General features: G+C 42.3%; 1 protein-coding gene across 4 annotated transcripts; it reads left to right on the top strand.

The window, feature by feature from the left end:
- Window positions 1-353: 353 nt before the first annotated feature.
- On the top strand, window positions 354-11,638 carry LOC117269533 (zinc finger Y-chromosomal protein 1). Of its 4 annotated transcripts, none has more exons than XM_033646591.2 (8): window positions 354-488; window positions 2,813-2,909; window positions 3,756-4,070; window positions 5,679-5,828; window positions 6,281-6,409; window positions 6,502-6,636; window positions 6,780-6,923; window positions 8,681-11,638. In XM_033646591.2, exons 2-8 carry the CDS (start codon window positions 2,843-2,845, stop codon window positions 9,979-9,981), a joined length of 2,241 nt encoding a protein of 746 aa, XP_033502482.2. In that variant the 5' UTR covers window positions 354-488; window positions 2,813-2,842; the 3' UTR covers window positions 9,982-11,638. The 4 variants fall into 4 exon arrangements, with proteins under 4 accessions (XP_033502482.2, XP_033502501.2, XP_033502491.2 ...); XM_033646600.2 differs by having other exon boundaries at window positions 418-544; XM_033646610.2 differs by lacking the exon at window positions 6,502-6,636 and having other exon boundaries at window positions 355-488.
- The last annotated feature ends 1,199 nt before the right edge of the window (window positions 11,639-12,837 follow it).

Raw genomic sequence — 12,837 nt, 5'->3', positions numbered from 1 at the left:
ACTTTTATTGTGCACTTCGTCGCTGCATGCAAGTCTGCTGTTTGGAGGATTGAAGCAGTCCTCAGCCCATTACGAGCTACACCAACCTCGGGGCATACACTAATTAAAATTAACACTACACTGCACGTTTTGACATAACCCGTTTGAACGGCGGTCCTCAGATTATGGCCTGTTTGGTGCCTGTCGGTGTGACTTCCACCACAACCCTTCCGCATTTTCCTGCTGCTCTCGGGCTGTGACGTGTCGTGCTGACGGCGGCCTCGGAGCTGGAGGAGCGGGGGGCTGTAGCATGACAAGATCTGGCTCCAGACGTCCTGCTTTGCTTTCAGCGGAGCTCCAGAAACAACCCCTAACCCCTCCTTCTCTGCTCCTCTCCGGCCCGCCCAAATAACACAAAATTCCCGACTGAATCCTGCCCGAGTCTGGGGGAACCAGGCGGCCTGGGAAGCCGAGTTGCGGACGGAGGCCATCCCTGCAGCATAAATCTGGTACGCGGGTCATTTTTCCTCCCGGGGCGCCCGTTTGCAGGGCCGTGTTTGCATTTGTGCGTATCCTTATCTCTTTGTTTTTACATGCATGTGTTTTTTTAATTTATTTCTTTATTGTCACCGAGAGGCCGCAAAGGGTTGGGCCTTTTCTTCTCAGGCCCGGGCCTCAACAGAGGCCGTAATTGGTGATTCAGGCCTATCCGGTTAGCTAGCAAAGAAGAAGGTTTTCGTAGTCGCCAGTCGTCGTTGACTAACATTATTATGCGTTAATAAAACAGTTAATGTGCCGTGTAGCTTTCGATTGAAGCGCAATTGACATTTTCTAAACACCGAAGGGTATTTTCAATTAGCGATAAAATTAGCATCCGTCCAGACAGCAAGCTAACAAAATGGCGGACGCTAGTGTGAGGAATATCGGTTGTAGAAAACGAGTGTGTGTGTGTTTAGCCCTCCTCCCGCTAGCTGGCTACTACAGAGCCGCATCAGTGTAAACCTAACGCAACCTGCCTTCTTTATTTTGCAGTTTCATCTACCTGCATGCATGCTAGGGCAATCATCTGTTATTAAATGCGTGTTTTGGCCGTGACAGTCGGGGCTGTGCGTGTGTAATCAGTGCTAACGCTGCTCCAGTGGATAGTTGAAGACATTACCGTTAATCACCTCATCGGGGTTTAAGTTGCAGTGTTTAGTCTGGTGAATGATGAATGAGTAGCTAAGTTAGTCGGATCAGCCTGGTGGGGTTTACTGTGTTGGCGGCATCTTTCAGCACACTGATGCACTGTGTTGTGCGCCATATCCCCACACACCGTTGTCATCATTTTCCACCTGGAGGTGGGGGATGGTACATTCAGTGGAAATTAAATGGCACCCCGGCTGCATCGTCCACACCACTGTTTACATCTCTGCATCCCCCGAGTGTGTGTATGTGTGAGATATTTTTGACGCACATGAGCTCACCTTCATTTCCATGATGAAGGTAATGTTAGTGCCAATTGCAGCTGATGTATACATGTGTAGTTTTGGTAGCTGAGGTAGTGATGCAGTCATGGCAATTATGCCACTGGTCATCTCAGTTGCTCTCCTTTGCCGCAGACACAAGCTAACACTGCAAAAATCTATCCACTTGATTGTAGTTTAATTGATTGGTTTTCCCCCCTAAAGATTTCCTCAGTATGCCTGGTGGGCCAGATCTCTTACCAGTGCATCTTTTACATCACTCTGTCTTGTTGTTTGTGTGTAAATATCATAGACTGTATGAAAAGGTAAATATATGTGAATAATATTTCAAAATAAATTCAGCTCTCCACAGAGGATCTTGGTCATTGCTGCAGCAATACAACAAGGACGAGTCTGTTACAAAACTGAGCAGTTATTGGCTCAAGAACAACATAACCATCAGTCATATAATATTAATGCAATATTTCTTTTACGAGGGGTTCCCACGCTCATGGACAACCTGAAGAGGTCATTGAATTTCACAATCTGTGCCCCACTGCTACTTTTAAATTGTACTGCAATTTTGAAAAGGAGCAATGTTTGTGTTATTCGTTGTGAATGCTTGTCGAAATTTTCTTAAAGATCTTTAAATATCATGGAAAAGTTTGGAAATTTTATCCATTATAATGTGTGGGAACCCTGTGTATGATGAGTATGTCTTATTAGGGCAGGATATTGCAAAATGTCTCTCCTTTTTGAAGAATGGATATGTATCAGCTGTTAGGGCAATGCTCAGGCTGCTGTAGTTGTGCAGCATCAGGTCAGTAGTCTGTCATGTGAATCACATTAAAATGTCAAATTAACACACACACACTGCATTTTTCTTCATCAAGTGAAAGATGACAAGCTCATCATGGCTTTGAGGAAAATAAATGACTTGGTTCCGTTTACATCAGCATATAAGGTTAGACTCATGTTTGATGGACTGCATCTCCTGGTTTCCTATTTTAAAATTTGAATAGTTTAAAATCACAGTAATGACCATGAACACATGATTTTTGATCATTTGGGCTAATTTAGTTGTTTGAGATTCACAGCTCTAGCATGCCACAGCACAAGGAAAAACAACTTTTTGTGGTGGTTGTCAGTGCATGTCATTCTATATTATGTAGGTACTGGAGCATCATACTGAAAAGAACAACAGTAAATGCATAAAATAATATGCAAGGATGTAGGGATAGGCTGATTTAAGTTACTTTGGTGCATGACAATGAATAACTGATCAAACAGTGGTTGAGATACATGTGGTTTGCATGGTTCTTCTCTTTACTTTTGTTTCAAACAGTTTTGGTCACCAAAGTTCTAAAATTTGTATTATTTGCTTTCAGCTGTCCAGTAACAAATGCAGTGCGAGGACAATGGATGAGGATGTCACCAGGCTTGCAATACATTCTGAAGAGCCTAAAATAATACTACACGGATCGGGTAATTAGCTATGCATATATTAATGTGTGTTTTTATTTACATGGTGTGTGTTTTTGGGTATGTGTGAGTTCTGATAGCGTTATAAGAAGTAGGATTCTTTGACCTGCCAAATGACCTAAAATATTTGAGTGGCTTAAAGGAGCTCTGTACGATATTCAGAGCGAATCTAAAGGCCCAGACACACTAAGTTGACTTAAAAGAAGCAATGTCAACGAAAGCTGGCTGCTTTGTCGCCTCATGTCGCAGTGTCTCGCCCAAAAGTTGCACATGAACGCACTGCAAAGACTACAGCTCAGGGCCAATCAGCACGCATGTTCTGCACCTGCGTGAGAGGAAATAACTCTTCACAGCAGTTGACAGTGGTAATCTGTATGATGATGCTAGTTAGCTAGTTAGCACACTACCAACACAATCCACTGTTGAAAGAACAGAGTCTATTTACCATGTGCCAGTGAGCAATAACAAAAACTGCCACTGCACTTTTCTGCTAAAGAGTGCAATGTCTAAGGAAAAATAATCTTATCTTATGTACCAAGTTTGGACCAGAGGGTGGGTGCTACACTTCTGCAACAACGCCAACCCAACATCAGCAGTAAATGCTGTATGAGTGCAATGCAGACCGGCGGCGATTAGCTAGCCAGCGGGTTACACAAATGGGACCAATATGCTTGTTTGCTACTACATTAATATTCTGAATATTACATAAAGCCCCTTTTAGTTATAGGTTTGTTTGGAATAGTATGTTGGTTCATGGTGTCAGTAGGAAATAAGTAACAACATTTAATGTACCATTTAAAACATCCACACATAACAATCTGATTAACTGGTTAATTCTGCTTCTTCCAGATGAGGGTGGTGCCGGTGGGCAGGAGTTTGTTGTGGAGCTTCAAGAGACTGTGTTGGTGTCAGAAGGCGAGGGAGAAGGCATGGCAGTTCACAGGTTTGCACCCGATGAGCTAGTCATCCAGGATGCTGTGGAGGATGTAGTGTCTGAGTATGTGCACTGTGACGAAGATGAAGATGTGGCAGTAGAAACTTGCGTGATGGCTCTTGAGGGCGAGGAGGAGGGTGTTGCCATGGGAGACATCCCTGAAGATGGGCTGGACCCAGAGCAGCAGGAGGACGACCAAGATGGCTGTGGAGATTATCTAATGATATCATGTAAGTTTACCACTGCTGTGCTGGGATGGGATTTAAATATGTTCTTCCTCCTTTTGGGGGCATACTTAGATGCCATTCAGACTTTGAGTTATTGAGTATTCAGACAAGCTTGTGCAAAAACAAAAAAGAATGTTAATTGTGATTACAAAGCTTTATAGATTTTATAGATATGCTGAAATGGTGAAACTATATCTAGGGGTGCACGATATATATCGGGGGATAAATTGTCAGGTGATAATGGGACATTTCTATAATTATGCATTAGTCAGATAGTTAAAATTATAGCCAATAGATAGCGCCGATGATACGAAGCCAAACTGCTTTTATTGACTTAACAAGGGCAGCATTTAAACACCCGACACAGCGGTACACGTACCTTTTAAACTTGGTTTGTGAGCTGCAAATAAACACAAAGAAGAAGAAGAACAACAAGTGCAGCACACTGCCTAGAGAGCAAAATATGTCATGGTGTGGACATCTTTCACAGTTCCAGAGGTAGACAATAGCATTGCGCCAAGGGACAGATACCGGTTAGACACAGTGTTGAAGGACCGTCTCCAGAGTGTTAGCATGAGCTACTTAGCAGCAGCGGCTTACATCCAGCTACAACCTTTTAAGAGGCTCGACTCCGTTGTTAAACTTATTAATAACCACTAGCTATGTGAAGCTACAGTTAGCGATTATTTGTATCATTACCTGGTAACCCAGTGTGGAGCACGTCTATCTCTGGCTGTGTGTGTGGAACACAGTAGTTTGATTGTCTGAGTTAAGTGTTAATGTGCAAGGTGAATCAATCGCATTGCTATTCTGCTTGGTAGTCGTAGGCTAGTCTGTCGTCGGACAGTGAGACAGCGCCTGGGTGTGTTTATAAAAATGCCAGTGAATATATAAACATTTCGTACACCAGATGCAATGTTGACCTACTGATGCGCATTCAATCTGTTCATTTAAGTCAGCTGTCACTGTGTGTCCCTGTTAGTAGAGACTCTACTCTGCAGTGTCGTTATTACACGTTACTGATACACCAGAGAATTATACAGTAACACCGGGCTTCATAATCTCCCTCTCTAATATTAATTAACTCTAAATTTAATATTGACTAAAGGTCATATTACTTTCACATCCTTGTATTTATCATGTTAATCTGAAGTGTAGGGTGATATGGGTGCAGGGGCATTGAGGGTAGGCCATTTGACAATAGCCCAGAAAATCTCCCTCTGTTTCACAGCCTATTGTTAGGTTAGGTCAGAGCTCTGGAATATTAAATCATCCATATTTTCTCACTACATCTTACCTTTACCCTAGGTGTACATAAACTACAGGTTATACACTTCTTTTTAAAATACGAACTATTAAATTATCGGTTATCGTATCGGTTATCAACCATGAGAAGCAGGCAATCATCAGTTATCTGTATCAGTTGAAAAAATTAATATTCCTGCATTCCTAACTATATCCAAGCTTCAGTTTCACTACGCATAAATGGTGATGTATTAAGCATTCACAATGTCAGATTTTACGCTGTCACCAGCTAATGGCTGACTGACCCCCACTCTTGCACATCTTAAATGAAATGTGGTGTGTGTGTGTGTGTGTGTCCCTCACTAGTGGATGAAGCTGGCAAAATGGTGTCCGAGGATGGAACGGAGGTGACAGTGGAGGGAGCTGTGGAGGACCAGGAAGTGGAGAAGGACGAGGATGGGCAGGAAGTGATAAAGGTGTACATCTTCAAGGCTGATTCTGGGGAAGACGACATGGGTGAGTAGCGGTTAATCTTAAACCTGTTGAAAATAATAAAGGGTATAATCATAAGCTGAGTACTAGTGATTGCCACAACATACTATATTCGATGTAGGATGTGTTACTGTAAAAGCTTTCAAATTGGCTTTAAAAAAAAAAATTCTCTATATTGCTAAAACATTCCTGTTAATTGTATTGTTTAGAAGAACTTGCTCTTTTTGGAGATAATTGGACAAATGTAATGTTTTTTTTTCTGTTCTTGGCCTGAAAACAGGTATACAGATCTTGAAATGATCTAAAAAGCAGTGATTTCAGGGTCCAAAAATGGGAGGCCAGTATGATTGTGAAGCAAACATTAAATTACATTCTCCTGTAGAAAGTTTAAGGGCTCAGTCTTTCACAGGTTGACAAGTAATTTGTGGCAGATTTGCCAAAAAGTGAAAGATTTAAAGGGTGTTTCAATTCTGCAGGAGAATCGGTTGACATCAGCGATGGAGACACGGAGAGTGTGGCGCTAACAGAGTCTTCAGGCCAAACGCTCAGAGAGAAGATGGTCTACATGTCTGTGGGGGATTCTCATCACAACCAAGGAAACCATGGTGAGTCATTGAGATCTGCAGAGCGGGGATGACTATCATGAAAGTAAACGTCAGTAGTTTTTTGGTTTTGTACATGTTGGGCTCATCTACAGGTGGGTCCAAGGTGACTGATGAGGTATATATGGAGGTGGTGGTAGGAGGCGAAGAGCCAGTAACTCACGACCGCTCGTATGACAGCGTGTCTCTAAGCAAGGACTTCATGCCTGTGGCCTGGGCAGCTGCTTATGGTCAGCACCCCTGTCTATTAAATTGCTTTTAAAACAACACTGGAAGCCTGTGCATCAACCACGTCTCTGAGTGTGTTGGCTCAAACTTTATAGATGCGGGTTTTGGTAATTGCTGCGTTAAAGGCATTGTGTCGGTCTCACAGGTGCAGAGGATAGTGAGAGTTGCGAGAACCGAAACGGTGCAGCCAGTGCACTGCTGCACATCGATGAATCTGACGGGGTGGATGAAATCAACAGACAACGCAACAAGAGCAAGAGACGGTCGGAGCCACGCCAGGTACAGACAGGTAAGAGCAATCTAAATGTGCTTTCTCTTATCACACCATAAAGAAGCCCTATAGATCATGAGAGCTCAGCAGTAGCAGAAAGAATTTGTTTAGGATGTTTCAGCCACTTTTTTTTATGACAAGTTGCTAATATTATTTAATTGATCAATAACAGAAGCACAAAACATATGATCAGAGTCCGTGGTGATTTAAAATTTATTCTCTCCAGCTCCCCTTATTTGCATTTTAACTGCAGCTATAGTCTCTGTCCTTTGTACAGGCTTATCAGCAGTTTGTTCTGTGTTCCTCTCTCAATAAATACCTTATCTTTTGACCACGTGAACAACTAGTTTATGATTTACCTATATACCAGCCATATGCTTTGTTTACTACTTGAGAAACACCCATTTGTTCTGCTTGTAATACTGAGGACTTCTATATGTGGTGCGCTGCTGCAGTCTGCTAAATCTTCCTAGGTATTGATTTTTCCCTGCTTTGGTGTTCAGTTTGTATTTCCTGATTCCAGATGGTCTTAACCGTTGAAAATACTGTGTCTTTCTTCTGTTTATGTCCCCTAAACTGCCCGACAATGACTATACTGACTTGTATCTGTGCAAAGGTTGTAACTAGAGAGGTGTTTCCACATTCCTCGACTGAAAGGAGCTGTGTCTGTGCACCACTTCCCTAAAATCTGACATTCAAATGTAACCTGGATTAGGTGCGTCACTAATACAAAAGCCAATTGCTCTCAAATATGAGAAACACATATCAATGGGGGGGACAGACTTCAACACAACAGTGGCAATGAAACCTGAAACCTCGAGGGCAGAGCGACCTGTCATTACTGAAAGCAGAGTTTGCATTGGCATAGTGAAAGTTTTGACAGCAAACATTGTAGTGTGCAGGTTTTGGATGAAAACCAGACAGTGGAGCTTCCTTCAGTTATTTACTAAAAACCCCATCGTATCAAATATTGTTGTATGTTTTAAAACCATTATGACCGTGTCAGCCACTGCCAGTTACAAGCTACATAACAAATAAAAGATGCTGGCCACATTTACCACTCTGATATGCACAACACACTCCTCATCTGAGTCTGGGTCCGACTGGGGCTCAAACATGAATGGCAAAATTTCTCCATGGTCTCCTAATGCTAATGTCAGCCATCTTGACGCGCACTGCTCTTTCACCGGTCAACCTAGTGCTAGTTTCACATAGCCAGACCTCTCCACACTTCTTTTTAGAGGTGTGCCAGCACTGAAGAAAGCAGAAAGTGAAATCTGCCACAAGCAGCTATGGGGGCGGGATGCAATGCCAGATCCGAAATTTCTTAATGAGGGAGAAAGAATAGATTTGCTTTTGATCCCTTTTCAGAGTTTTTTTTACTTCTCATGTGGGTTGTGTGGGAAAATCATGTCAAACAAAATATTAATCACAGCAGAATATGTTTACATACATAAAATGTGTCTAAAGGGGGGGCTTCAGTATCTGCAGTTCCACCTGTGTTGCCTGTATGTCACAGTACACTCTTTAAATAACCACAAAGGCTGATTATGTAAACACTGATAATGTGTGGCTGCTTATTCTATTTGTTGATACATGTAATTGATCAGGGGCTTTTTGTATTGGTGAATAATATATGATTCCTATTACCTTTTTAAGAACAAGTGTTTATTTTGTTATTTTAAAAGGACTTAAACACCAAAATGGTTTGCTTGATTTACAAGGTTATGGTCATGTTGTCATTTCCGTCTCCCTCTTGCCATCTTTCTCTCCAGCCATCATCATCGGTCCGTATGGTCAGCCTCTGACAGTTTACCCCTGCATGCTATGTGGTAAAAAGTTCAAGTCACGAGGCTTCCTGAAACGCCACACTAAGAATCACCACCAGGATGTTCTGACGAGGAAAAAGTACCAATGTACAGACTGTGACTTCACCACCAACAAGAAAGCCAGCCTCCACAACCACATGGAGGTCCACGCTCTGAGCAGCAAGGCCCCTTTTGAGTGTGAAATGTGTGGCAAGGAGTTCCACCAGCAGGCAGCGCTGTTCTCTCACAGACTGCAGCACCACCATAGAGAGCCCAAGAGCCAGCCGCCTCCGACACCCACCAAGATGCATAAATGCAAGTTCTGTGACTATGAAACTGCTGAGCAAGGACTGCTCAATCGGCACTTGTTGGCAGTTCACAGTAAAAGCTTCCCCCACATCTGTGTGGAATGTGGAAAAGGCTTTCGACACCCTTCAGAATTGAAGAAACACATGCGCACGCACACGGGTGAGAAGCCTTACTCCTGCCTGTACTGCGACTACAAGTCGGCTGATTCCTCTAATCTCAAGACACACATCAAGACTAAGCATAGCAAAGAGATGCCGTACAAATGTGAGCGCTGTTTCCAGACCTTTGCAGAGGAGGAGGAGTTAATGCAGCACGGACTAACACATGAGGAGAATAAGACCCACCATTGTGCCCACTGTGATCACAAAAGTTCCAACTCCAGTGACCTGAAACGCCATATCATATCTGTTCACACCAAGGACTATCCACACAAATGTGCCATCTGTGGTAAAGGCTTCCACCGGCCGTCTGAACTGAAGAAGCATTCAGTATCCCACCGCACCAAGAAACTCCACCAGTGCCGGCACTGCAACTTCAAAATTGCAGACCCTTTTGTTCTCAGTCGCCATATCTTGTCTGTCCACACGAAGGAGCAACAGGCCTCGCCTGAAAAGAGTGAGTCTAAGAGGACAGAGACACACACCCCTGTTGTGACACCTAAAAAGTCTGCACCTAGTGGGTCCAGCACCTCAGGCCCGCCTGGCAGAGTCAGTGCAGCCAGCTTAGCCAGCAGTGTGACTGTAGTTATTGGCAAAGGACAAAAAGAAAGGAGAATTTACCAGTGCCAGTATTGTGACTACAGCACCGGGGACGCCTCGGGTTTCAAGCGACATGTGATTTCCATTCACACGAAAGACTATCCGCACCGTTGCGAGATCTGTTCGAAAGGCTTCCGACGACCCTCGGAGAAGAACCAGCATATCATGCGTCACCACAAGGACGTGGTGCAGGCAGAGTGACTTTGACCGAGCCAAATACTGTGCCACATCAAAGAACAGTGTCGAAGCAACCATCACACCCCAATCTCTGCACCCTCGGCATGACACCGCTCACATTGAAATAATGTGGTGTGTGTGGTCGTGCTGCACTTAGTCCGTTCAGTTGTTTTGCTCTTTTTTGAATCCTCAGCCTAATGTTTGTTCAGAAATGTATACACAATGTACATAACATTAACGCTCTGTCCGAGTTAGCAACAGAACCCCTCCGTAGACTTGCACTTTTAACTGCATGTCCCTTTGCTGGTGACAGTGTGCATGGCAGATTGTGCAGATGTCTCTTTGTAGATATACATTTTTAATTTTGCAGGCAACAATCAGTTGTCAATCACAATGGTCCTAATTATTTTGTCTCAAAACTGAAGTGTAATTTGCAAAACGTTTGCGTCATTTTGTTGAAATGTACTAAACACAGCAGTATGGATTAGCAACCTGTTCCCAGTAGCACTTGCCATCTTGGTACAGATCGTGATGAATGCAGTAATCAAGTCATATGTGGTATGTATTGCATATACGTATGTGTGTGTGCGAGTGTGAGAGAAAGAGTAAGAGTGTGTGTGTAAGAATGAGGGAGAGCGAATGACAAACAAAGCATCTGTTGTGCTTCCTGGTGCTCCGACCCCACCACTCTGTAACATAGTGCTTTTCGTTGTGTTGTTAAAAACACAAGGCTGGCTGTGTACAGCACTCAGAGAAAAGAAACAATCATTCTTAGCTTTGTACACACAGGTCTACGATCATTAAACTAACCCAAAATACACAGTGAAATAGTGGATGTATCATGGTAGTAAATACAAGTTCACATCTGCACCTATATCACGATGCGATCATTTACCCCATCTCTTGATTATCATATACCTGATATGATATTTCAGTTTCAAGTCAGTAAGTGTACTGTATGATGTTAGAAGTGCCCAAAGCAGGAGAGATGAACTCACTGGCGGAGTTTTAAATCCATTAAAGCTACCTGGAGAGTGAAGCCCCATGGATTCAGAAAAGCTGATTTTCGTGATGAGGAAATTGAGGACGAGTTGTTTGAGCCGATGGTTTCTTTTTCTATGAACAAACTAGTTTTTCACATGAATTGACATCTGTTAAAATCACAGAAAAAGCATAACCTACCTAAGTGTCAGTATGATACTGATATTAGGCTGGGTTAAAAAAAAAAAATACTTCACATCAGTGTCCCAGTATAACCGCCTGGCCTGACTAGGAATCATACAGTGTAACTGGTGCTGCTGTTATGAAACTATGGACTGAACTCTTTGTTTTTCGCCCTCACAGATGTACTTTTGCCAGTAGAAAGGGAAAATGTATATCTTTTTAGATGCAACTTCAGAAGACAGGTGCTGGTGGTGTACTTGTACTATGGCTTTTTACATTTTTGTTATCACCTGTGATTATTTCTGTTTTTATATTTATTTCATTTACAAGTTGTTGTATAGTTACGTGTAACTAGACTTCTATGGGACGTAAATTATTGTTTTGTATACAAATCTGTACAAAGCGTGTAGATGTAAACACTTGATAAAAAGGAAATCTGAACTGTGTTGTTATGGATGTACTTCAACGTATTTGTTAAAAAAGGTAATAAAAGCAAAGTATTTTAGTCGTTTGGAAATGCATACTTTTTCTTTTTACTTTTAGTAGGTACTGCGGCTGCCCTTAAAAGGTATGTACTGTTGCATCCAGTATGTACACAATCGGGACTTAATACTTCCCGCATAACATTGCACCCTGAACTTTGACCCTCTCATATATCCCTTACCATGGAGCTTGATGGAGACTTAGGTCAACAGGACATTTCTCTGCCATTGTTATTTAATACTTACGCCCTTGTCTTGTTGGTTATATCTATGATTATTAATTCAGTTTAACAATTGATATTCCTATTATTACTAATCGACTGGTCATCAGTCACCTGAATGCGCTGTCATCCATCATTGCAACTTCTGATAGTTGATGTGTTGATGTGCGCAGAGGACTGTGGGTCAAAACGGCCAGAAAGCATGTTGGCTTGCATTCTGCAAAATTGGACCGGATGTAGAAGAACTACTGGTATTTTTGTCATACTGTATTTAACATACTGTGTATTGGGACATACTAAATCTTTTCCTGGCATACTATGTAGTATGGCAGTATGGGTATTGGAACACGCAGAGGGATCTGCTTATTGAATAACTCCATAGCTCTACTAGAGGTATCAAACTCAGGGAACCTCTTCAGATTAGTACATAGAGGCATAATTTTGTGGTGTCCCAACTATTTTGGAGTCAGTCATGATCCAATAGAGTGCTGCAGGGATGACTTTTTATTTAATTATTTGAAGGCCAACATGGAACTAAGTGTCACCCTGGTTCCCTCTAAAAAAGCTCTGGCAACAAATGTATATGATACCATAATTATTTCTGAAAGACAATCTTCACAAATAAACACCTCCTTACATGATTTTTGAAGCATAAATGCAACCGCCATATGTAAACAAACTAAGCCACGGGTCCCATGATTTCAACGTGACCACCACAATGAGGTTGTGAAGACGGTGTTAGTCATGATCACGTTTAACGTTCTCGACAACCTCTTTAGTCTCATTTAGCCACTTGTTAGCAACTGCCTTTTTTAGGACATGATGTATTTTATGTCATAGAACAAACCATGAACTTAATTTCAGGCTTCTAACCAAAATCTCATCCAAAAAAACCTGCTGACTTCAAGATGAGGGAATTGGAAGTGCTAAAATGCTGACTCATTTCAGGCTTTTAGGGCTCTGTAACTTCAGTAAGGTAGAAGACATCTTGTGTTAAACCTTTTGAATGAACA

Source organism: Epinephelus lanceolatus, chromosome 11 (genome assembly GCF_041903045.1).
Source record: "Epinephelus lanceolatus isolate andai-2023 chromosome 11, ASM4190304v1, whole genome shotgun sequence".
Classification (NCBI taxonomy): domain Eukaryota; kingdom Metazoa; phylum Chordata; class Actinopteri; order Perciformes; family Serranidae; genus Epinephelus; species Epinephelus lanceolatus.
The sequence above is the reverse complement of the archived record's forward strand: the minus strand, read 5'-3'. Positions and strand labels throughout refer to the sequence as shown.

What these genes read in the sequence shown, in the direction of transcription:
- LOC117269533 (XM_033646591.2), top strand. Translation starts at nt 2,843, where the DNA reads ATGGATGAGGATGTCACCAGGCTTGCAATACATTCTGAAGAGCCTAAA. An exon ending in TCACAACCAAGGAAACCATG is followed by an intron (nt 6,410 to 6,501) that starts GTGAGTCATTGA and finishes GCTCATCTACAG; the next exon opens with GTGGGTCCAAGGTGACTGAT. An exon ending in GCCACGCCAGGTACAGACAG is followed by an intron (nt 6,924 to 8,680) that starts GTAAGAGCAATC and finishes CTTTCTCTCCAG; the next exon opens with CCATCATCATCGGTCCGTAT.